General features: G+C 34.8%; 1 protein-coding gene across 17 annotated transcripts in view; it reads left to right on the top strand.

Moving 5' to 3' along the window:
* Positions 1-25,632, top strand: part of SOX6 (SRY-box transcription factor 6) — a 537,504-nt gene that overhangs the window by 137,183 nt on the left and 374,689 nt on the right. For 16 of the 17 annotated variants that reach the window (XM_061201489.1, XM_061201492.1, XM_061201488.1 and 13 more), the window contains exon 2: positions 2,081-2,321. In XM_061201489.1, the coding sequence (XP_061057472.1) occupies positions 2,085-2,321 (237 nt within the window). In that variant the 5' untranslated portion in view covers positions 2,081-2,084. The remainder of the gene's footprint in view (positions 1-2,080; positions 2,322-25,632) is intronic. The other variant, XM_061201491.1, reaches the window with a different exon arrangement.

The raw sequence follows: 25,632 nt of genomic DNA, 5'->3' as shown, positions 1-25,632 counted from the left end.
ATGACTTTCAATTGTATTTAGCTGTTTTAAAAAGCAGCAGTAAATTCATTCTTTTGTCTTTAATGTGAATGATTACATTATTGGTACTGTTATTATCTGAACTATGAAAACACTCTTGTTGTTAATGGCAAGCTCTTGATAAATTTGCAGAAGAGTTATAATTTGCCTGGTTTTACTATAGTATTTATGAGGCTAATGAAGTAAGTTCTAGATGATTCCTGTATTATAAGAAACATCATTTGGTATCATTTTCTGTAAGTTTATATGCATTTCTCCATTTGTCATTATTGATAGAAATTAGTCAAGGATATACTTATCTAATTCTTTGATAAAGTACTCTTTAGAACATTTTTCTTTCTCCTCAAAGAAAACATAGATATACTTCTGTACTTTTTTTCCTCCATATTATTTTCTAGTATCAAGTCTAGTAGATTAAATTTTTATTATTTGTAGAATGATTATTATAAGTAGGTATCAGCATTTTAATGTGTTTCAAAGCACTTCAAAAGCCTGTAATACTTTTATTTAGAACTGTGCATAATTAGATTAGCTGATCTTACATTAATTTTTTTCACTGTAGGTTACTAAATCTGAGCCCCCTCATTAATTGTGAGAAATTTAGCATTAGCTGTTAAATCCTATGTGAAACATGGGCTGCTACATAAAAACTACTGTTTAAATTGGAATTAACTTAATTATTTTTCTTTGCACTTGATATTCCTTCACTGCAATATTTATGAAAGCATGTGACAGATTTGTAAATTTAACTGTTAATCTCAGATTTCTAGACCCTTTAATCAGTATTTATTTGTCTGTAGAAACAGTACTAGCAAGTTAATGATTTGCTAATTTGAAAAATGCTCATGTGGTTTCCTATGTTAACTGATTTGTGCATTTTTTAAAAATAGTATGAAATCAATTAATGTTAAAGAGCAATTAAGGTGGAGATTTTATTCCTTTCGTTACACAGCAATTTTAGAGCTAAGTACTATAAACCAAAAACAATGTAAAGTTTTAGAAAATATACTCAATTGCCTGTTCTTTTAAGTTATAAACTTCTGGTGATTTTATTTCTAAACATTTTGCTAAGAAAATCATCTCAATAAAGTGATATTCTAAAAGTTTTGAAATTCTGTTTAATAATCATGATTTTCTGATTGTATATGAAAGCACAGAATGAAGACCTTGTCTTCACTGTGCTGAGTGTAGTTGATGTTTACTTGTGGATACATAGAAGAATGTGCAGTAATTGTTTTTGGAGTTTTAAGAATATTATGAATAGTAGGCATTTTACTCTTCATAGTAAATGCTTTGAATCTTATATGTACTTTCTAATATAAAATAGATGCATAGTTATTTCATATACTCAATTAAAATTTCACAAAATTGCCTTAAAACTAATCTAGCATTATCAGCTACTCAATCAGTATGTCACTTAAAAGTTTACTTGTAGCAATTGACACAGCTTGAAGGTCTTTAGAAAAAGATCAGATTGACACTAATCAGTGTTAGGCCTAGTACTCATAATACAAGGTATAAACTAAGAAGTCAGGACCAAGTTTGTTTAGGATTTTCATCATAGATTGCTTACTCTCCTGATTATATTTTCTTACATAGACTTCCTTTGTTCCTACATAAAGCATAAGAGAAATTTGGATATTTGTAATTTCAACTCATCCTCCAAACTGGCTCATTTGCTGTTCATTCATTCATTTTTTTTCATTGCTAGCCATCAACTGAATTACTCTCAATAATCTAGTTGGGAGAACTGGGAGGAAAAATACACACATACATATACTATACATTATGAAAACTTATTCCATAAAAATTTCATTTGTGGATTGGTAAGAAAGAAAATGTGCAGCAATTACTGGGAAGAAGTTTGCTTGAGTTAAAAGCAAAGAGGGAAAGTGGAACAGATAAGCTAAGAGTTCTTTTTCAGTGGTTTAGAGTAGATCATAAACATTTCTGAAGTTAGAGAACTTTCCTTTTTTCCTGAATTAGTCACATGTAAGGGATGGTTTATTCTTTTGCCATTGACAGCCCTTTTAAAAATCCGTGCTGTTTCCTTATTCTGCAGAAGAATGTCTTCGAAGCAAGCCACCTCTCCATTTGCCTGTGCAGCTGATGGAGAGGAAGCAATGACCCAAGATTTGACCTCAAGGGAAAAGGAAGAGGACAGTGATCAACATGTGGCCTCCCATCTGCCTCTGCACCCCATAATGCACAACAAACCTCACTCTGAGGAGCTACCAACACTTGTCAATACCATTCAACAGGATGCTGACTGGGACAGTGTTCTGTCGTCTCAGCAAAGAATGGTGAGCTTTTAAAATCTGGCCACTGTCACCAAGTATGTCTGTTATTATGGGCTCATTACAAATAAGTGTTTTAGAGAAAGCTCAAAGTCTGTATCATTAGAGTTATTTGTGTTCAGGCGCTGAAAACGACCACCTTGTATATTATTAATATATTAATACTAGTTAGTGAGAAAAATTGGAAAATGGTTTGTGGTTTTGTTTTTGTCCATTATTAGGTTGACTTGCCAAAAGATATTTAATTTAATTTCGGGGGAGATTTGGTTATCTTATTCTCTGATTCTCTGTATTTAAGGTGGTGACCTTGATAATACCACAAAATAGGTAGTATGATCCAATAAAGTGTGGCTATGTATTAATATTGAAAAATTATAATAATATCTATGTGAATGAGGTCATATAGTGAATACATCTTCAGTGAGGAAATGCAGGTATTTATCATTTTTAACAGTCATTCTTGATTTATAATAAAGCTTTTCTCACTTATGTGCCTATATATTAACTTCAAAAGGACATGCAAAGCTCCTGAGTATCATTCAATCAAACTGCAGGAGTTTGCCCTAAAGGTAGAAAAAACAATGTCCAATCCATGCAGTGTATTAGCCAGCTTTCCCATGTTAAATTCTACCTGTAACCATCAAAACAGACACCATAATAAGTGACATTATTTATCGAGTTTAAAGCAAAAATATTAAATTTTTTAACATTTAAAACTGACCAAAATCTTAACATATTTTATTAGATTAGGAATTTTAAACCCTGTTTTACATGTCTTAACTTTTGGCTAAATTAATGAAAAATATTTTAAGTGGGAAATGGGGAAAAGTTTTATTCCTTAATAAAAAATAAGGTAATATTTAAAAATGCCTTTACTCTAATAGCATTTTAAAATTCTTGGTCTATGCTTAATGTTTCAGAACCAATTCAAAGACTTAATTTTATAATTTATGGAGGTAGACATTTTTCTTTTTCAGATGATTTTGCAGGCACAATTAGTACTCTGAAGCAGTAGCTGAGAAATAGGGGATTGGACTAGACTAGACTAACTGTTCTAGACTAACTTTAGGTTGAAAGGGGATCATCATTACGCAGTTAGACCCCCTGGAAGATTTGTTTTCCTTGCACAGGGGGAAGAGAGAAGGTATAATAAAGCAAGGCTAAAAGTCTGTTTTTTGATTGAACTTAAGCGGTTCATTTTATAACTCCAATATAGCATGGGTGAAATAGATATTCAGTCACTCTCACTGGCTTTTTGGCAAGATAATAGGGCTATGTTCTATCTTTATTTCAACAAATCATTATGATGCACCTCCTCTGGGCCCAGCATTCTGCTGGGTACTGGTTGTCTAGTAAACAAAACATGCATGATTATGCCTTCATGGAGCTTATATCTAGGAGAGGGAACAGAAATAAATATACACACACAAAGATATAATTAAAATTTGATATGTGTTAAGAAGAAAAAGAACATAATGCCATGTGAGAACATAATGAAATAAACCTCATTTAGAGTGGATGGATAGGAATACCCTCTTTGACCTAAGGATGATAAGAACTAGCCAGGCAAAAAATAGAAGAAAGAGTAAAAATAGCAGAGGGAACATCATGTATGAAGTATTTGAGGTGAGAAAAATATAGCTGAGTTTCAGAAAGTGAAAGATAGTCCTTGTAGCTGAAGTGTAATGAGCGAGGGTGCGACGTAGCGTTAGATATGGTTGGAGAGATTGGTAGGGGCTAGTTATCCAACAAGACCTTGTAAGTAACATTATGGAAGTGAGATTTGATACTAAGTGCAATGGAAAGCCATCGAAGGGTTTAAGAACATTTCAGAAAGATAGTTCTGACTGTATTATGAATAGATGGGGGAAGATGGAGTGAAAGGAGGAAGACCTGCTGGGAAGCTATTTCAGAAATCCAGGTAAGAGATGATGGTGGCTTGGATTAGTGTGGAGGCAGATGGGCTAGAGAGAAGGGTTAGGTTCAAGATATATTTTAGCTTTTATGCCAAATATACTCATGGACAAATCAGAATAACTACACTGGAAAATACAGGTTGAGGCAGAAATAATACAGTTCAAATTCTACTTCTTTAGAGCACTCTTTACTTACTTTTCTTAGTATAATTTAGTTGGTATATTGGCAAGTGCAAAATTGCTTTGGTGAGTTAGTCTCAAAGTTTTATGATCTAAAATTTTGTCAGAAAATAGATATTAATAATTTGCTTACCAAATTTACAAGTGGGATTTATGGTAGTATAAAATAGTTTAAATTTACAAATATGTTATATTAATATAAAGAAATCATACTTGCTGGAAATGTTTTCAAACTTTCATTCTCTTCTGATATCAAACATTACTTTGTACTGGAGCCTTTGTGTATTCTGAATGTCCGGAAGCCAAAATATTTTGTTTTAGCTCCCACTCTATAGTATTTCCCAGCTGTGTACTTATATGGTATAATAAAAGGATTTAACAATTGGGAAATAGCAGCTGCATTTGGAAATTCCCTTTTCATTTGATAGATTCAATAATGTATAACAAGTGTAACATCAGACCTGTAATGACTTATACTGCAAGTATCATATCACCGACCAATTTTTCTTTACAGCAAAGGAAAACAATAGAAGGATTTTAGATTCCTGGACAGCCTTGCAAACCTACATATATTGAGTGTATGTGTTGCAGTGGGGTGACTGTGATGAGAGTAAAACTTAATAAACACTTTGCCTCATTCTACATTCAAGTAAATATTAAATCCGGAAGAATTGTTATGAAGTTAAGTGAAACTTGTAGTTCACTTCAGTGGATCCTATTTGTTACGCACTGTAATTGAACCTCATAAAATCAGCGTAGAGAAATAAAATTTAAAAGAAAGTCTAAAAACAACAACAGAGATTTTATCAGCGCTTAACTCAGTTTCCATTGTAATTTGCTTTCTGTGATGGCCCTCACTCATGAACAGTTAGAAACAGGCACTAAAAGTTTCTTATATACTGGGTTCAGGAAGGGTTTTACTTTGAAATATCAACACCACAGAGGAGCTTTTCTGTAAGACAGGGTAAAGACAAAGCAGGGAAGTTCTGCTAATCCCTACTTCTGGATTAGAAAAAAAATCTTTAGATGTTAAAATTCGGATTAATTATTTTGATGTTGCACTCCAACAAAATATGAGACTATACAGTTTCAAACGAGTGAAAAAATTCATTGTGGAATAAGCAAAGGAGAATAGAAACTTAGAGAACAGAAATTTTAGAGATCAGCATTCCAAGACCGATTGAAGATAAAAAAATTTTAGACTCTGATTTTAATTACCATTACTTATATTATGGACACCAAAATGTTCGATTTTAAATTTAGTGTGCTATGTTAATTTGTAAGATCCGTTTGAAGGCTGAAAAGTTAGTGTAAATAAGAATTCACTGTCCTTGTTTGCTATGTACAACCACTACTATTTTCATTATGGTACCAGTGTACCAGCACCTTTTTTGTAGAGGAATTTTGACACTTCTTTGAAATATATTTTTGCTCCCATTAGAACTGATTCATTAGACAGGAATAAATTCACATAATTTTTTCATCAAAAAATGTATAGTGTATCATTCTTTTTAATGTAAACAAGCATGAAGAACATTTTGTAGTAATATTTAGTGGCTAGAATATAATATTGTGTGTAATGATTATCTGCTAACGATTACTTGAGTGTGTAGCACCTACTAAGTTCTAAGCACAGGGACTTTCTTGTGAATAAGACAGGTATGATCCCCTCACAGAGTGAGACAATTTTAGACAATGGTAAGTGCAATAAAGAAAATTAAATAAGAAAATGTGATTGAGAGTGACTACTTTAAACAAGCTAGGGAAGGTCTTTCTGAAGAGATGACATTTGAGTTGAGATTTGAATAATGAAAGGGAGACAACTATGCAAAAATTTGGGGGAAGATACCCAGCTAGAATATATAGTAAGTGCAGAAACCTCTTAGTTGGTGTATTTGAGCAACAGGAAACAATGGAGTGTCTGCAGTGGAATGGGTGAGGGAGAGAATGGTATGAGATGAAATCTAGGAGGCAGGCAGATGACAGATACTATGGGGTATCATAGGCTACAGTGAGATGTTTCGACTTTACTTCAAGTGAAAGAGGAAGCCATTGGAAGATTTTAAGAAAGAGACTACCATGATTTGATTTATGTTTTTAAAAGATCATATTAGCCGCTGTGTACATAATGGATTGCAAGAGATAACACCACAAACAAGGGTACCTATTAGGAAAACTGTTGCAGTAGTGCAGGTGAGAGTTTGACGGTAAGTGGAAGAGTGGACAGTTGGGGAGTTTATTCTTTGAAGAGTTCCCATAGAGTCTGAAGAAGACAAGATTCACACAGAGGGTGAGAATATGTTATGTAATATACATGTGGGCAGAAATTTAGTCAAGAATGAACAGGAAGTGAAGTCGATGAGACCAGGGCATGGGGAAGGGTAAGGCTTGCTCCTGGACCAAGAATGGTCCCATGTGAGGACAGAAGCTTTTTGCCTAATAGGGAGATATTTACAGGTGACTTCCAGGGTAGGTTATGGGAATGTGGGCTAGACACCAACAGTATCTCTTACAAGATCCCCAAAGTGACAGGATTCTAAGTGGGACCTCTTGCGTGCATGTGCACCTGTGCACTTACATGCATTCTCATACTGATATATATTTTAAGCCAAAATGGGATTATATGCATTTGGGTTTTAACTACTAGTCTAATTAGGTAGAAATAATCATACTGGACCCTCAGGCCCAGAATATCAGAACTCCTTATTTTAGAGACCTACTTAAATTCCCCCAAGTTTTATCTTCTAGAAAAGTTTAAAAAATAATATTCCACTATGAATAAAAGATGCCAATAAAGTCGTTTGTTGTAATTTAAAAAAAAAGTAATAATAGGCATGTTGAGATATTTAGTAAATAATTGTTGGGAACAATACTTTCTTGCTTGCAAACAATTTCTCCTCTCTGCCTTTCTTGCTTTCAGTTCAATGAAGTTGCTAATCAACTCTGAAGTGTTCTATGTAGTTCGCTTTGAGTCATAAAAATTCTGGTGTGGACTTTGTACCATTCCTGGGAATGGAGCTGTTGCCATTACATGATAACATAGTCCAGGAACTTTGGGTGAGGATTTAATCCTTCCCAGCCATGCTTTATGTCTTGACAGACTTTTAGAAGATTTCTAATTTTGTTACCTTTTAAAAGATTTTAAAAACTTGAATTGTTGCCAGTTTTTGTTAAGATTTAGTAATTTAAGGTAGTAGGTAGCACTCATATAAAATTAATTTATTTTTTATTTTTATTATTTTCCTCACATTTACTTTAGAAAGTGTAGTGAAACCCACTGGTTCACCTGGTCCGAGCTATGTGCAGGGTTTATGTTCATCTTTTTGGTACCTGATTGGGTCTATGAAGCACTGGGGAAAAAAAATCCATACACTAGGGAAGTTTAGACTTCTTGAGAAATTTAGTTACTACTACTCTCATTTTAGGATTTGGATATTCATTCACTTTAAGTAAAATTCAAACCTAGACTTCTGGTAATAAGTGAAAATGTTCATCCTTGCCCCTGAGTCATGGAACAACATTCTCCAGGAAGCCCTGTGGGAGATTTCCCATTTTCTATAACTTTGAAACTATATTAGCATACAGTATTGTCCGTTTTTAAACCCATCTCAGAAACTTAATGACAGAAATTTACTTACAGTTTGGACCAAAAAATAAAACCATATTTATGGCATGGTGTAGGTAGTGAAATAGACAACTAATGCTGTCTAGTGTTAACACATTGACCACCTTTATATATGCACACCTTGCTTATGTGCACTGTTTCATTCCTGCTCTTAAAAAATGTATATTTAAGAAAAAACTTTCCTAAACCTGGCTTATTTAAACAAAATGATTATTGGCATGCTACTTGGAAATATCTCATTGTTTATGGAAATTTGAATTATTTTATCATTATTTTTATTGATATAATACATCTTTCTAAATATACTTTTTGGAAAAGATTTCTTACTTACATAGCTATTATCAAAATCTTTATAAAAAGTAGAAACATTGACATGCTCCGGAATAGTTGGCTTTTCCCCCTCCTGGGCAAGAAGGAATCAGGTATGCATGCTGATTAACACACTCCAGTCATTAACGTGTGATTATGTGGGCTGCATATTGAGCACCTGCCAAAATATAAAAATCCAGTACTTTGTTACATCTGTGCAAAGACTTTTTGCATTTCTTTTGCATTTTGACAGTTCAAGGAAAATCAGACCCCAGTATCTTTTCTTTTTTTTTTTCAGTGTAATAAAATTGTGTGTACAGAATGTTTTCAAGGAGATAGGATATGTCATGTTTATTTTTATTTTAATCTTTCGGGCTGTATAAGATCCAGTGACTGGGGTTTGCAGAACTCTGACTGTAATATGAATCTCTTAATGAACTTCATCACCATGATTCACTTACAATTTACAGCATTCCTTCATGTTCATAAGGATTATCTTTTCTGGGATTCAGCCAATATTCCTCTAGTTTGCTTTATTTTTATGTGATACCTTTATGTCTCATAAATATTTTGTTTTCATTCTTTCACCAATATGCTGTTAGTGTACACCTCATAGTGATGCCAGGGCTGCTATGGTTTGATTTTTCCTATCCAATATCCATTTGCAAATATTCCTTCATGACAAATGTGTAGCTTGGGCTCTATAGCATTTCCAGACACTTAGGAAAAGTCACTTTTCGATAATTATTTAAAATAAGATTGGTTACTCTGAAAATCTGGTATGATCTCGTCTAACAGCTTGATTGAGCAGGCCTATTCTACTCAGCTTTTCTTTTCTTGATGGATTTAAATGGCATTTGAATGTAGTAGAAGATTTTTTTTTTTTTAAATAAGCTTCTCGTTAAAATTGGTCGGTATTAATCATAGGAAGCTGATCTCAGGACACCAATAATTTTCTAATTAAAGCAGAACTTCACAAGCAAATTTCAATCTATAGGTGGTTCTAATTAATGTATACTTTCTTGTACAGAATTCCTTCTTCCTCAGTGATGATTTGGATATATCACTGTAATGAAATATCATAACTGGAATAATGAAATCTGCACATTTCTGTAATGTTTCTAAGCATTATGGTATAGAAAGTAATGTATATAAATATTATATAGCATGCAGTCATTTACATGACTAATTTGAACTTTTTCAAGATTAGAATGAGATACGAATTTTAAGGTCCTTCTAGATTAGCATGAATAAGATGATGATACATATGATAGCGTGTTGCTTTGGGAGCAGAAAGCTGGAGTTGTGTTTCTACTCCTCCAGATCTACCTTCTTATTTTAATTTGAAGAGGGTTACTTTCCATAAAGTCAACTTAACATGACAAATCCTGCTGCCACCATTTATTTGGAGATGAGATTGTAAGGGCTCTCTTTGATTATTGAGTCAAACCACCTGCACTAAGCAGGAAAGATCCTACTTTGTTCCTTCCATGAACATATCTAACCTTTCTTGAACACATCTAGTGAATGTGCCTTAATTACCTTGATATGCAAATTATCCCACTGTTTAACTGTCCTCTGTAATAAGAAGTTTTCCTTGCTTTCCAAGAGAAATGTAACCTTTTTAAAGAAGAACAACTTCAAGCTATTATTCCTTTTGTTAATATAGCTTTCAATGTGATGACATATTTATTTTTTATACCCTTAACCTCTTAAGTATTACTTTGGTATTACTACAGTCCCGTGACCTCTAGGCATTATTTTTCTAGGTGATGCAAGTTGAGTTCAATAGTATGTCTCTGTGTAAACCACATCCTCAAATCCAAAGTATGAATTACACACCTTTGCTAATAAAATTGTACATTCAGGTAAAAATTAGAAATGAATACTTATGCATGTTATCTCTCTTCTTTATATTTAATTAGCACCCTAGAAAATGGGAAACCCTATTTAATAAAATGATTAGAAATTATTTTGTAAACTTCTGCTTTGATTATAATTTAACTCTAATTTGTTTTTGCTGCCAGTGTACTGAGAATACCTAGAATACAATAGTCTCAAATTCATCAAACTTTTGGGAAGAAATGTGCCCTCAGTCAAGCATAGATAGATTATTGTGGTATAATAGAAGAGACTCATTTACCTTGAAACACAAAGAATTAGAACATTTTTTGGAAATTAGTGTTATTTAGGAATTTTTTGGTTAGTTCTAGTGGTTAATTAGTAGTTTTTTTTACATTACTGTGGGCTAGCCAGGATTAAACTAGAGTAATCCATGAACAAATTGAGAAAACCTTTGCTCTTGAATTCAGAGTTAATATTTGGCCTTCCGTTGTATTAATTTTTTTGTACATGGTATGCTTCTACCAAAATGCCTTTCTTGTTTTTGATATATTCTGATACATTTTGATATATATTCTGATATATATGTTCTGATATATATTATATGTGAAGTTGATTAAAGTTCATTTATTTTGCTTTCTGTAATTGACAGTAAAATTAGAGTTTAGCTCTCCTTTCAGCTACTGTTCTCTTGGATCCATGAGGAATGCCACAGTAGGGCAAGGAATGAATCTGAATCTCAGTTTTTGGATTTTTCAAAATTAAGAGAGAAAAATAAAAATTCACACCCCTCCCTTACCCAGAGAGAAAGGATGGGCTCTGTGATTGTAACTGAGCCATCGATTCAAGGTTGTGTGTTGTCTTCAGGTACTTGCTGCTTTGTGGTAAATTGGTGACAGTTTTGTGCCAAGTTTTCCTTTTTCTGGAAATGTAAATACAGATAGATAGATGTTGATTGATAGATAGATAGATAGATAGATAGATAGTTTTATAAGCACATAGCCTCCAAAGAATCATTTTTAATCTCTGTACTTGTTTTATCTGTAAAAACTTAGCGAGCTAGAGATGTTATTTAAAAATTACTAGACTACAAAGAGTTTCCTGTTATGCCATTATATATATTTACTTGACATATTAGAAGGAAATTAAAGGCTTTTGTGGTGAAATTCTCAAAATTGGGAATTTTACTTGGGCAAGATCCTAGTGAAGACAGGAGATTGTTGAGTTCACAGAGTGGCTGGGAGGGCTCAGTGTGTATGACGGATAGAGCAACCCACTCTCTAGTTGCTTTTCCATAGGCAAACTAGACCATGAAAGGACTTCACTGTTAATAGAGTGTAATCTCTCTTAAGGAACAAATGGATTTGACTGACCTTGACTGGGCTCTGGTACTTTTTATTGTTAAGATTTGTGAGGAATTAAGAGGACACTCTGGCTATTTCTTTTTTTGTGTGACCCCAGACTCATCATTTTTATTTTATTATTTTTAAAAAATTTTATTTATTTTTAAATTTTTTTCCTGTTCTAAGCATTTTATATGTATTGAGTCATTTAATTTTTATAATAACCTTATAAGGTAGGTGCTAGTACTATCCCCATTTCATTGATGAGGAAACCAAGTCACCAAGATTTAGTGACTTGCTCAAGGTCCCAAAGCTCAAGTTCACTCAAGTGGCTGAGTTAGGATTTTTTTTTAAACATCTTTATTTGAGTATAATTGCTTTACAATGGTGTGTTAGTTTCTGCTGTATAACAAAGTGAATCAGCTATACATATACATACATCCCCATATCTCCTCCCTCTTGTGTCTCCCTCCCACCCTCCCTATCCCACCCCTCTAGGTGGTCACAAAGCACCGAGCTGATCTCCCTGTGCTATGCAGCTGCTTCCCATTAGCTATCTATTTCACATTTGGTAGTGTATATATGTCATTGCTACTCTCTCACTTCGTCCCAGCTTACCCTTCCCCCTCCCCGTGTCCTCAAGTCCATTCTCTATGTCTGCGTCTTTATTCCTGTCCTGCCCCTAGGTTCTTCAGAACAATTTTTTTTTTTTTTTTAGATTCCATATATATGTGTTAGCATACAGTATTTGTTTTTCTCTTTCTGACTTACTTCACTCTGTATGACAGACACTAACTCCATCCACCTCACTACAAATACCTCCATTTCGTTTCTTTTTATGGCTGAGTAATATTCCATTGTATATATATGTGCCACATCTTCTTTATCCATTCATCTCTTGATGGACACTTAGGTTGCTTCCATGTCCTGGCTATTGTAAATAGTGATGCAATGAACATTGTGGTACATGACTCCTTTTGAATTATGGTTTTCCCAGGGTATATGCCCAGTAGTGAGATTGCTGGGTCGTATGGTAGTTCTATTTTTAGTGTTTTAAGGAACCTCCATACTGTTCTCCATAGTGGCTATATCAATTTACATTCCCACCAACAGTGCAAGAGGGTTGCCTTTTCTCCACACCCTCTCCAGCATTTATTGTTTGTAGATTTTTTGGTGATGGCCATTCTGACTGGTGTGAGGTGATACATCATTGTAGTTTTGATTTGCATTTCTCTAATGATTAGTGATGTTGAGCATTCTTTCATGTGTTTGTTGGCAATCTGTATATCTTCTTTGGAGAAATGTCTATTTAGGTCTTCTGCCCATTTTCTGATTGGGTTGTTTGTCTTTTTGATATTGAGCTGCATGAGCTGCTTGTATATTTTGGAGATTAATCCTTTGTTACTTGCTTCGTCTGCAAATATTTTTTCCCATTCTGAGGGTTGTCTTTTGCACAGCAAAGGAAACCATAAACAAGACTTTATGGTTTATGGTTTCCTTTGCTGTGCAAAAGAAACATGGTTTCCTTTGCTCTGCAGAAGGTTTATGGTTTCCTTTGCTGTGCAAAAGCTTTTAAGTTTCATTAGGTCCCATTTGTTTATTTTTGTTTTTATTTCCATTTCTCTAGGAGGTGGCTCAAAAAGTATCTTGCTATGATTTATGTCAAAGAGTGTTCTTCCTATGTTTTCCTCTAAGAGTTTTATAGTGTCTGGCCTTACATTTAGGTCTTTCTTCCATTTTGCCCAGCCTCATCATTTTTAAATAGACAACAAGACATAGGTAGTTATCATATTGATAGTTGTTTCTGGGGGCTTAATTACTACCCTTTTTCCTAGTGGATCCCAACTACCTTACTTTTTCCCTAAAAGCTTAATATCTTATTTTCTATTTTTACTGAAGCTACTCTTATACCTTTGAATGATTGTAGAATCCCCCTTTCTTATCCCCAGTTTCTGTCATGAATTGGGGACAGGTTTCCCAGAAGCTGGATTAAACAGCATTTCAAAAGATCATTTTTGCCATACTCCAAGCACTCCTCTTCCCTGCCAGCTCTGAGCTAGTGTCAAACAACAGGTTTCTGGTACCTTGACTCTCCTATTTTCAAGGCTATTCCTATTTTTGTTATAGGGTAGGGAGGTTTTTTACTTTGCCTCCTTTGCTTTAGTTACTCAATTCTTTTTTTTAAAAAAATATTTATTTATTTATTTTGGCTGCGTCGGTTGTTAGTTGCAGCACGTGGGATATTTTGTTGTGGTGCATGGGCTCTTTGTTGCGGTATGCGGGCTTCTCTCTATTTGCGGCACGCGGGCTCCAGAGTGCACAGGCTCAGTAGTTGTGGCACGTGGGCTCTGTAGTTTCGGCATGCGGGCTTAGTTGCCCTGCGGCATGTGGGATCTTAGTTCCCCAAACAGGGATTGAACCCGCATCCCCTGCATTGGAAGGCAGATTCTTAACCACTGGACCACCAGGGAAGTCCCTAGTTACTTAATTCTGATGTCTGAGGTTTGTCCACCATCTCAAAGTGCTTTAATTATTCCTCATTTGGATGACACTTATGCAACATGGGTTCCTGGTGATCTGACTGATACCTGGATCCTGTGATGTGCATATAACTAGAGCGTCCATCATAGCCTTCAGTTCATTTAAAGCATACTAGGTGCTTTGCTGACTACATATTAAAAATACACAGTTATTTTTATATTATTTGAGAGCTCTGGTAGCTCTCAAATGGGGAAGAAAAGGAAACAACTGCAAAACAGGAGAGCATTAGGATAATAGATTTGATGCTAGAGTAAGTAGTCACCTCTTAAGAAAAGCTCTACAAAATCATTTGAGACTCTCTGTGCATAGAAACTTGCTCTGTAAGAATTTGTTCAATTACGCCTCTCAACTTCTGCATAATCACCCCCTCTTTCCCCAGTGCCTCAATTTGTCAAAGAAAACACCCTTTTGATTCAGTGGAAATATTTTCCCTGGGGTTATTTAGAGGAAACTTAATTTAGAGGAAAGGATGTTACCTCGTAGAAGGCCTGTGCTTATCTCTGCCACTAATCTCCTGACTTCAGTTTCTTCATCTCAAAAATGAAAGATTCAAAGCATGCAGCAGCAGTCAGAGCTGGGCCCCTCTGCTGGGCCAGGGGCCAGCTCTGCCCACCAGTGCACTGCAGCTGTAGCTGTGGCTCTGCCATAATAGGAGGGCAGAGGCAGCCCACATAGGGGACGTCCCTTGAATCCCTGGCTCTGATGGCCAGGTGAGATTGCACTTCTGAGCCCCACAGGACATCTCCTACATAAGGTGACTCCTTAAGACTGGGAAAGGTAGCTGATTTACCTAATACATAGGAACAAACATAGGGAATTAGGCGAAATGAGGAGACTGAGGAATATGCTTTAATTGAAAGAATAAGACAAAACCTCAGAAAAAGAACTAAACAAAATGGAGATAAGCAATCTAGCTGATAAAGAATTCAAAGTGATGGTCATAAAAATGCTTACCAAACTTGGGAGAAGAATGGATGAACACAGTGAGAACTTAGAGATAGGAAATATGAGCATCACACAGAAATTATAAGTGAACTGAAAAATACACTAGAGGGACTCAACAGCAGACTGGATGATGTAGAAGAACAGTCAGTAGAAGCTGGAAGACAAAGCAATGGAACTCACCGAGACAGAGCAGAAAAATGAAAAAAGAATTTTTAAAAAATGAAGATACCTTCAGGGACCTTTGGGACAACATCAAGCAGAATAACTTTTGCTTTATAGGGATCTCAGATGGAGAAGAGAGAAAGGGCCAGAAAAATTATTTGAAGAAATAGTGGCTGAGAACTTCACTAGTCTGGGAATCTAGGAAAGGAAACAGGCATCCAGGTATGAGCTCAAAGAGACATACATCAAGACACATTATAATTAAAATGGTTAAAGTTAAAAATAAAGAGACCCCCAAAACAGCAAGGGATAACAACTTGCTATGTACAAGGGAAACCCCATAAAGCTATCAGCAGATTCTTCAGCAGAAACTTTACAGGCTAAAAGGGAGTGGAATGACATATTCAAAGTGCTGAAAGGAAAAACTTCCAATCTAGAATTCTCTACTCAGCAAGGTTATCATTCAGAATTAAAGGAGAGATTGAGTTTCCCAGATAAACAAAAGCTTGAGGAGTTCATCACCACTAAACTGGCACCATAAGAAATGTTAAAGGGACTTCTTTAATCTGAAAAGAAATGACACTAATTAATAATAGGAAAACATACAATGCAGGTGGTCAAAATGTACAAACTTACAGTTATAAGATAAATAAGTACTAGGGATGTAATGTACAACATGATTAATACAACTAACACTTGCTTTATTATGTATGAAGGTTGTTAAGAAAGTAAATCCTATGAATTCTCATCACAAGGAAAAATTGTTTTCTTTTTATTTTGTATCTATGTGAGATGATGGATGTTCACTAAACTTACTGTGATAATCATTTCATGATGTATGTAAGTCACATCATTATGCTGTGCACAAACTTATACAGTGCTGTATGTCAATTATATCGCAATAAAACTGGAAGAAAAAAGAAAACATATAAAAATAAAAATCCCACTGGAAAAAGTAAATATATAATATTAATAAAGTAATAAAATCTCACTGGAAAAAGTAAATATTTTATATAAATAAAAGTAATAAATAAAAGTAGATATATAGTAAAAGTAAATATATAATAAAAGTAAATATATATAATATATATAAAAGTAAATATATAATATATATAAATAAATAATATATATAATTGATCAATCATTTATAAAGCAAACATGAAGGTTACAAGACAAAAGTGGTAAAATTAAGTAAAATTACAATATTTAGTTAAGGGATGCATAAAATAAAAAGATATAAAATGAGTCATCAAAAGTATAAAACGTGGGTGAGGGAGAGTAAAAAGATAAAGCTTTGGAATGTGTTCAAATTTAAGTTGTTACCAATTTAAAACTGTTACCAATCTAAGACTGCTATATACATAGGATGTTATGTGTGAACTTCACAGTAACCACAAGTAACTCCACACAAGATAATGAGAAAGGAATCTGAACATAACACTAAAGAAAATCACCAAACACAAGGGAAGAGAGAAAGAGAAGAAGAAAGAAACAGAGAGGAACTACAAAAACACTCAGAAAACAATTAACAAAATGGCAATAAGTACATATCTATCAATAATTACTTTAATTGTAAATTTGCCAATCAAAACACATAGAGTAGTTGAGTGGATAAAAAAACAAAACTCAGGGCTTCCCTGGTGGCGCAGTGGTTGAGAATCTGCCTGCCAATGCAGGGGACACGGGTTCGAGCCCTGGTCTGGGAAGATCCCACATGCCGCGGAGCAACTGGGCCCGTGAGCCACAATTACTGAGCCTGCGCGTCTGGAGCCTGTGCTCTGCAACAAGAGAGGCCGCGACAGTGAGAGGCCCGTGCACCGCAATGAAGAGTGGCCCCCGTTTGCCGCAACTAGAGAAAGCCCTCGCACAGAAACGAAGACCCAACACACCCCAAAATAAATAAATAAATAAATAAATAACAAAACTCGACTACATGCTGCCTACAAGAGAATAACTTCAGATGTAAGGATACACAGACTGAAAGTAAAAGGATAGAAAAAGATATTTCATGCAAATGGAAATGAAAAGAAAGCTGGAGTAGCAATACTCATATCAGACAAAATAGACTTCAGAACAAATATGCTAATAAAAGACAAAGAAGGTCATTATATAATGATAAAGGAGTCAATCCAGCAAGAATATGTAACATTTATAAATGTATATGCACCCAACATAGGATCACTGAGATATATAAAGCAAATATTAACAGACCTAAAGAGAGAAATTGAAAGCAATACAATAATAGTAGGGGAAGTTAATACCCCACTTACATCAATGGATAGACCGTCCAGATAGAAAATCAATCAGGAAACATCGGGCTTTTATGGCACATTAGACCAGATTGACTTAGTAGATATATAGTTGACCCTTGAACAACACAGGTTTGAATTGTGCAGGTCCACTTATATGTGGATTTTTTCCAAGAGATATACAGAAATATACATGTAGAATATCATGTGCAAGACGTGTATTGAAGTGGATAGCCTCTCCTTTCATAGGCATAAGGTGATATTTAATATAAAATTGATAAGGTGTCAGTTTTCTTAATGTTCATAACTTTGCTTTCAAAGAATTACATTACCGGAATATATGCCCCTCATAATTGGAGAAATTGTGTATCAGCCTATCATCACAGGTATGCACTCTCCCCACTTTTATTGGAAGTATTGGAAGTCCTAGCCACAGCAATTAGGCAAGAAAAGAAACAAAAGGCATCAAAATTAGAAAGAAAGAAGTTAAACTGTTACTATTTGCAGATGACATGATACTATATATAGAAAACCCTAAAGACACCACCAAAAAAACCCTTAGAACTATAAAATGAATTCAGTAAAAGCATAGGATACAAAATCAGTATACAGAAATTTATGGCATTTCTATACACTAATAATGAATTATCAGAGACATTAAGAAAACAGTCTCATTTACAATCACATCAAAAAGACTAAAATACCTAGGAATAAATTTAACCAAGGAGGTGAAAGACCTGTGCACTGAAAACTGTAAGACACTGATGAAAGAAGTTGAAGAAGACACAAATAAATGGGAAGATATTTTGTGCTCATGGATTGGAAGAATTAATACAGGCAAACCTTCCTTGTTTTGTTGTGCTTTGCTTTATTGTGCTTCACAGGTATTGCATTTTTTGCAAATTGAAGGTTTGTGGCAATCCTAGATCAAGCAAGTCTATTAGTACCATTTTTTCCAACCGCATTTGCTCATTTTGTGTTTCTGTGTCACATTTTGGTAATTCTCACAGTATATCAAAATATTATTATTATTATTATGTTTGTTATGGTGATCTGTGATCAGTGATCTTTGATGTTACTATTAGAATTGTTTTGGGACACCACAAATTGTGCCCATATAAAAGGGTGAACTTAATAATGTTGCGTGTGTTCTGACTGCTCCACTGACTGGCCATTCCCCCATCTCTCTCCCTCTCCTAGGGTTTCCCTATTCCCTGAGACACAGCAATACTGAAATTAGGCAGTTAATAACCCTACAGTGTCCTCTACCTGGGAAGAATTGCATGTCTCTCACTTTAAATCAAAAGGTAGAAATTATTAAGCTTAGTGAGGAAGGCATGTTGAAAGGCAAGATAGGCTGAAAGGTAGGCCTCTTGTACCAAACAGTTAGCCAGGTTGTGAATGTGAAGGAAAAGTACTTGAAGGAAATTTAAAGTGCTACTCCAGTGAGCACACAAATGATAAGAAAGCAAAACAGTCTTATTGCTGATATAGAGAAAGTTTTAGTGGTCTGGATAGACTATCAAACCAGCCACAAAATTCCCTTAAGCCAAAGTCTAAAATTCCCTTAAGCTAAAGCAAGGCCCTACTTCTCTTTAATTCTATGAAGACTGAGAGAAGTGAGGAAGCTGCAGAAGAAAAGTTTGAAGTTAGCAGAGGTTGGTTCATGAGATTTAAGAAGCCGTCTTCATAACATAGGAGTGCAAGGTGAAGCAGCAAGTGCTGGTGTAGAAGCTGAGCAAGTTATCCAGAATATTTAGCTAAGATAATTTTTAAAGGTAGCTACACTAAACAACAGATTTTCAATGTAGATAAAACAGCCTTATATTGGAAGAAGATGCCATCTAGGTCTTTCATAGCTAAAGAGGAGAAGTCTATGAATGCCTGACTTCAAAGCTTCAAAGACAGGGCTAATGCAACTGGTGAATTGAAGTTGAAGCCAATGCTCATTTACCGTTCTGAAAATCCCAGGGCCCTTGAGGATTACGCTAAATCTATTCTGCCTGTGTTCTATAAATGGAACAACAAAGCCTGGATGACAGCACGCCTGTTTACAACATGGTTTACTGACTATTTTAAGCCCATTGTTGAGACCTACTGCTCAGAAAAAAAGATTCCTTTCAAAATATTACTGCTCACTGACAATGTACCTAGTCACCCAAGAGCTCTGATGAAGATGTACAACGAGATTAATGTTGTTTTCATGCCTGCTAACACAGCATTCAATCTGCAGCCCATGGCTCAAGGAGTAATGTCAACTTTCAAGTCATTATTTAAGAAATACATTTAGTAAGGCTACAGCTGCCATAGATAGTGATTCCTCTGATGGATCTGGGCAAAGTAAATTGAAAACCTTCTGGAAATGATTTACCATTCTAGATGCCTTTAAGAACATTCATGATTCATGGGAAGAGGTCAAAATATCAACATTAATAGGAGTTTGGAATAAATTGATTCCAATCCTCATGGGTGACTTTGAGAGGTTCAAGACTTCAGTAGAGGAAGTAACTGCAGATGTGGTAGAAATAGCAAGAGAACTAGAATGAGAAGTGGAGCTTAAAGATATGACTGAATTGCTGCAGTCTCATGGTAAAACCTTAATGAGGAGTTGCTACTTATGGGTGAACAAAGAAAATGGTTTCTTGAGATGGAATCTACTCCTGGTGAAGATCCTGTGAAGATTGTTAAAGTGACAACAGAGGCTTTAGAATATTACATGAACTTAGTTGATAAAGTAGCAATAGGCTTTGAGAGGACTGACTCCAATTTTGAAAGAAGTTCTATTGTGGGTGAAATGTTACCAAACAACATTGCAGGCTACAGAGAAATCCTTCATGAAAGGAAGAGTCAATTGATGTGGCAAACTTCATTGTTGCCTTATTTTAAGAAATCACTACAGCTACCCAAACCTTCATCAATCACCACCCTGATCAATCAACAGCCATCAACATTGAGGCAAGACTCTCCACCAGCAAAAAGATTATGACTTGCTGAAGGCTAGATGAGGTTAACATTTTTCAGCAATAAAGTATTTTTAATTGAGATATGTACTTTTTTTTAGACAGAATGCTATTGCACACTTAATAGACTACAGTGTAGTGTAAACAACTTTTAAATGCATTGGGGGGACTTCCCTGGCAGTCCAGTGGTTAAGACTTTGCCTTCCAATGCAGGCCGTGTGGGTTCGATCCCTGGTCAGGGAGCTAGGATCCCACTAGCCTCACGGCCAAAAAACCAAAACGTAAAACAGAAGCAATATTGTAACAAATTCAATAAAGACTTTAAAAATGGTCCACATCAAAAAAAAAAAAAATAAATGGATTGGGAAAAATTTGTGTGACTTGCCTTATTGTGATTTTCACTTTATTACGGTGGTCTGGAACTAAACCCACACTATCTCCAAAGTATGGCTTTATTGTTAAAACCCAAAGCAATATACAGATTCAGTGCAATCCCCATCATCCACTGGCATATTTCACAGAACTAGATCAAACAATTCTAAAATTTGTATGGAACCACAAAAGATCCCAAATAGCCAAACAATCTTGAGAAAGAAGAACAAAGCTGGAGGTATTACACTCCCTGATTTCAAATTACGCTACAAAGCTACAGTAGTCAAAACAGTATTGTACTGGCACAAAAACAGATACACAAATCAGTGGAGCAGAATTGAGAACCCAGAAATAAATCTACACATATATGGACAATTAATTTATGACAAAAGAGCAAAGAACATACAATGGATAAAGGATTGTCTTTTCAATAAATGGGGTTGGAAAAGCTGGACAGCTACATGCAAAAGAATGAACCTAGGCCACTCTCTTAACACCATACACAAAAATTAACGGAAAATGCATTAAAGCCTTGAATGTAACACCTGAAACCATAAAATTCCTAGAAGAAAACATAGGTGATAATCTCATTGACATCAGTCTTAGTGATTTTTTTGTGGATCTGACTTCAAAGGCAAGGGAAACAAAAACACAAATAAAAAAATGGAACTACATCAAACTAAAAAGCTTCTGCAGAGTGAAGGAAAACATCATCAAAATGAAAAAGCAACCTACTGAATGGGAGAGATATTTGCAAATCATACAGCTGATAAGGGGTTAATATCCAAAGTATATAAAGAACTCATACAAACAACCTGATCAAAAAATGGGCAGAGGATCTGAATAAGCATTTTTCCAAAGAAGACATGCAGATGGCCAACAGGAACATGAAAAGATGTTCAACATCACTAATTATTTTTAAAAAATTTTATTGGAGTATAGTTGATTTACAATGTTGTGTTACTTTCTGCTGTACAGCAAAGTGAATCATTTATACATATACATATATCCACTCTTTTTTAGATTCTTTTCACATATAGGTCATTACAGAGTATTGAGTAGAGTTCCCTGTGCTATACAGTAGGTCCTTTAATTATCTATTTTATATAGAGTAGTGTGTATATGTCAATTCCAATCTCCCAATTTATCCCTCCCTCCCCTTCCCCCCAATAACCATAAGATTGTTTTCTACCTGTGTAACTCTATTTCTGTTTTGTAAATAAGTTCATTTGTACCATTTTTAAAGATTCCACATATAAGCAATATCATACGATATTTGTCCTCTGTCTGACTTACTTCACTCAGTATGACAATCTCTACGTCCATCCATGTTGCTGCAAATGGCATTATTTCGTTCTTTTTTATGGCTGAGTAATATTCCATTGTATATATGTACCACATCTTCTTTATCCATTACTCTTGTCGATGGACATTTAGGTTGCTTCCATGTCTTGGCTATTGTAAATAGTGCTGCAATGAACATTGGGGTGCATGTATTTTTCGAATAATGGTTTTCTCTGGATATATGCCCAGGAGTGGGATTGCTGAATCATATGGTAGCTCTATTTTTAGTTTTTTGAGGAACTTCCATACTGTTTTCCATAGTGGCTGTACCGGTTTACATTCCCACCAACAGTGTAGAAGGGTTCTCTTTTCTCCACACCTTCTCCAGCATTTACTGTTTGTAGTTTTTTTGATGATGGCCATTCTGACTGGTGTGAGGTGATGTATCATTGTAGTTTTGATTTGCATTTCTCTAATCATTAGTGATGCTGAGCATCCTTTCATGTGCTTTTTGGCGGTCTGTATGTCTTCTTTGGAGAAATGTCTATTTAGGTCTTCTGCCTATTTTTTGATTGGGTTGTTTGTTTTGATGATATTAAGCCGCATGAGCTGTTTGTAAATTTTGGAGACTAATCCCTTGTTGGTCACATCATTTGCAAATATTTTCTCCCATTCTGTGGGTTGTCTTTTCAATATCACTAATTATTAAGGAAATGCAGATCAAAACCACAATGAGATATCACTTTATACCTCGTAGAACGGCTATGATTAAAAAGATAATAAATAACTAATGTTGGAGAGGATATGGAGAAAAGGGATCCATTGTACACTGTTAGTGGGACTATAAATTTCTGCAGCCACTATGCAAAACAGTATGGAGATTTCTCAAGAATAGAACTATTATATGACCCAGCTATTCCACTTTTGGGTATTTTATTCAAAGAACATGAAAACACTAATTTGAGGAGTTATAAACACCCCTACGTTCATTACAGCATTATTTACAATAGCCAAGATGTGGAAATAACATGATAACCTGTGTCCATCAATGGATGAATGGATAAAGAAGATGTGATACACACACACACACACACACACGCACAAAATGGAATACAGCTATAAAAAAGAATGATATCCTGCCATTTACAACAACATGGATGGACATTGAGGGTATTATGCTAAGTGAAATAAGTCAAACAGAGAAAGACAAATACCTATGTTTTCACTCATATGTGGAATCTAAAAAAAAAAGAACAACCAAATAAAAATAAACAAAAACAAACTCATAAACACAGAGAACAGATCAGTAGTTACCAGAGGGGAAGCAGGTTGAGGGGGTGGGTAAAATGGGTGAAGCAAGTCAACTGTATAGTGATGGATGGTAACTAGACTTGTGGTGGTTATCACTCTGCAGTCTAAACAAATGTTGAATTAGCTAATGCTATACACCTGAAACATTTAAAAAAAGATTGGGGGGTATTTAAAAGAGGGATCAGAGGGAAATTACATTGCTCAAAGCTGGATTTTCTGTGAAACTTTGCTGATGTCAACATGAGCATGGATAAACACGTTTGAAAATATTCTATAATCTATGAAAATGTATAAAGTGGAGTCCTTGGATATGAGTTTTTAATGTTAATGATAATACGAAAAAATATAACTAGCTATTAAATGAGAAGAAAGGGGGATTTTGTTCTAGATTAAAGAGACTTAAGAGCATAACGAAATATAAATCATGAACTTTGATTGGATTCAGTTTTGAAAAAAAATATTTAGGGACAACTGTGGAAAGTTTAATATGGGTTGTATATTAGGTGCCTTAAAAGGATTATTATTCATTTTCTTAGGTATGATAATCATATTGTGGTTATGTGGGAGAATATCCTTATTTTCTGCAGATGCATGCTAAGGTATTTAGGGGTAAGATGGCATGTGATGTCAATAATATGCTCTAAAATGTTTGAGCAATATAATTAGATAGATACATACATACATATATACATAGAGCAATATGACAAAATGTTAATAATTGTCAGTCAGCCTAGCTGATCATTATAATAGTATTCGTTATATTATTCTTTCTAGTTTTCTGAATGTTTAAAAATTTTTTCCTATTAAATTTAAAATGCCCATGTGGTAAAAAATGAAAGATTTGACCTATAATCATCAAGCCTCTTGCTACTTCTTACTTTCTTGGTTTCAAGGTTAAAATTGTTTTAGCAAATTTAATCTAGCCTGGTAGTGTTGTTTAGGTTGAACATCGTATGGTAGTTTGAATAATAATGAATTTCCAGATGAAAGTAACTGGCTGGAGTTGGTAGGCACATGAATCAGCTAATAGCTGAACCTTGATAGAATGTTACTTCATATGTTGGGGAATTCACTTATTAGGCCTGCCTGTCTTAAAGCTCTTCTTACTGTTCCATTACCCAAAAGTTATAAGGTATTCTCATCTCTGTGGCTATCTGTCCCATGGCATTAGATCTTTAAAGTATAATATCTCTAAGGCTGTGATAGTGTGCCTTAATTCTTTCTTGTTTAGACAATATTGAGTACATTCAGTTCAGGGCACTACTCTTTGAGAGGGAGAAACAAATTGGAACATACTCAGGGGATAATGAGCAGGATGGCTGAACCATGTCTTTCCTATGAGAAAGAAATCAAGGAAACAGAGATGTTTTGCCTAGAAAAAGAGACGATACAAGGGTAATATAGTAGCAGTGTGTGTGTACTGAAAGTGCTGCACTTTTGAATATTTCCATGGAATGAAAGGAACTATAGGTTGAAAGAATAGGATTCATATTCCTATAAATAAGAATGTTTGACAACCCTTCAAAGATGGAATGGACTGCTTTGGGAGGTGCTAAATCTTCTATTAGTGTTAGTTCAAGGAGAGAACAAAAAGTCACTTGTCATGGGTATTGTAATGGCCACCATCACTAACACCACCACTACCACCACCATTTAATGAGCACTTTTTATTCTAAGTATTTTATTTTTATTAATTCATTAAATTTTCATAACAACCTTATGATAGGTTCTATACTGCTATTATCAATACCATTTTATAGATGAGGAAATGAAGGCACAGAGAGGTTAACTAACTCTGGGGCTATATGAGAGGTGGATGGAAAACTGGGATTTAACTAGAAAATCTGGCTCAGAGAGCCTGTACTTTGTTTACTGTTATACTACCTTGTCTTGTACAAGGGCATCAACAATTAGATGGGGATGAGCAATTGGATTTTTTAAGGATCTTTGAATCTTGAGATTTTGATTCTATATTCTGATAGTGTATAGATGATGCAAGGCTTTTCTAAAGGCTTTTCTTTTGTTTGTCTTGACAAGTTTGGGGACTTTAATTTTTTTTTCTATATTTACTCTGTATACTATATTTACATCCATTTATTAAGTATCATGGAATGAGGCTGTTTATAAAACTTTTGGTATTGTAATTTTTTTCTTTGAATCAAAATAACGTTTTAAAAACACTATTTTTTTCCTATAAGACTTTAGGAATCATGACACTTTAGCAAATATTGGTAACAAATCTATATACTGACACATCATTCATGAATATATTTATTGT

The sequence above is a fragment of the Eubalaena glacialis genome, chromosome 10 (genome assembly GCF_028564815.1).
Source record: "Eubalaena glacialis isolate mEubGla1 chromosome 10, mEubGla1.1.hap2.+ XY, whole genome shotgun sequence".
Classification (NCBI taxonomy): domain Eukaryota; kingdom Metazoa; phylum Chordata; class Mammalia; order Artiodactyla; family Balaenidae; genus Eubalaena; species Eubalaena glacialis.
This window is presented reverse-complemented; position numbering and strand designations above follow the sequence as displayed.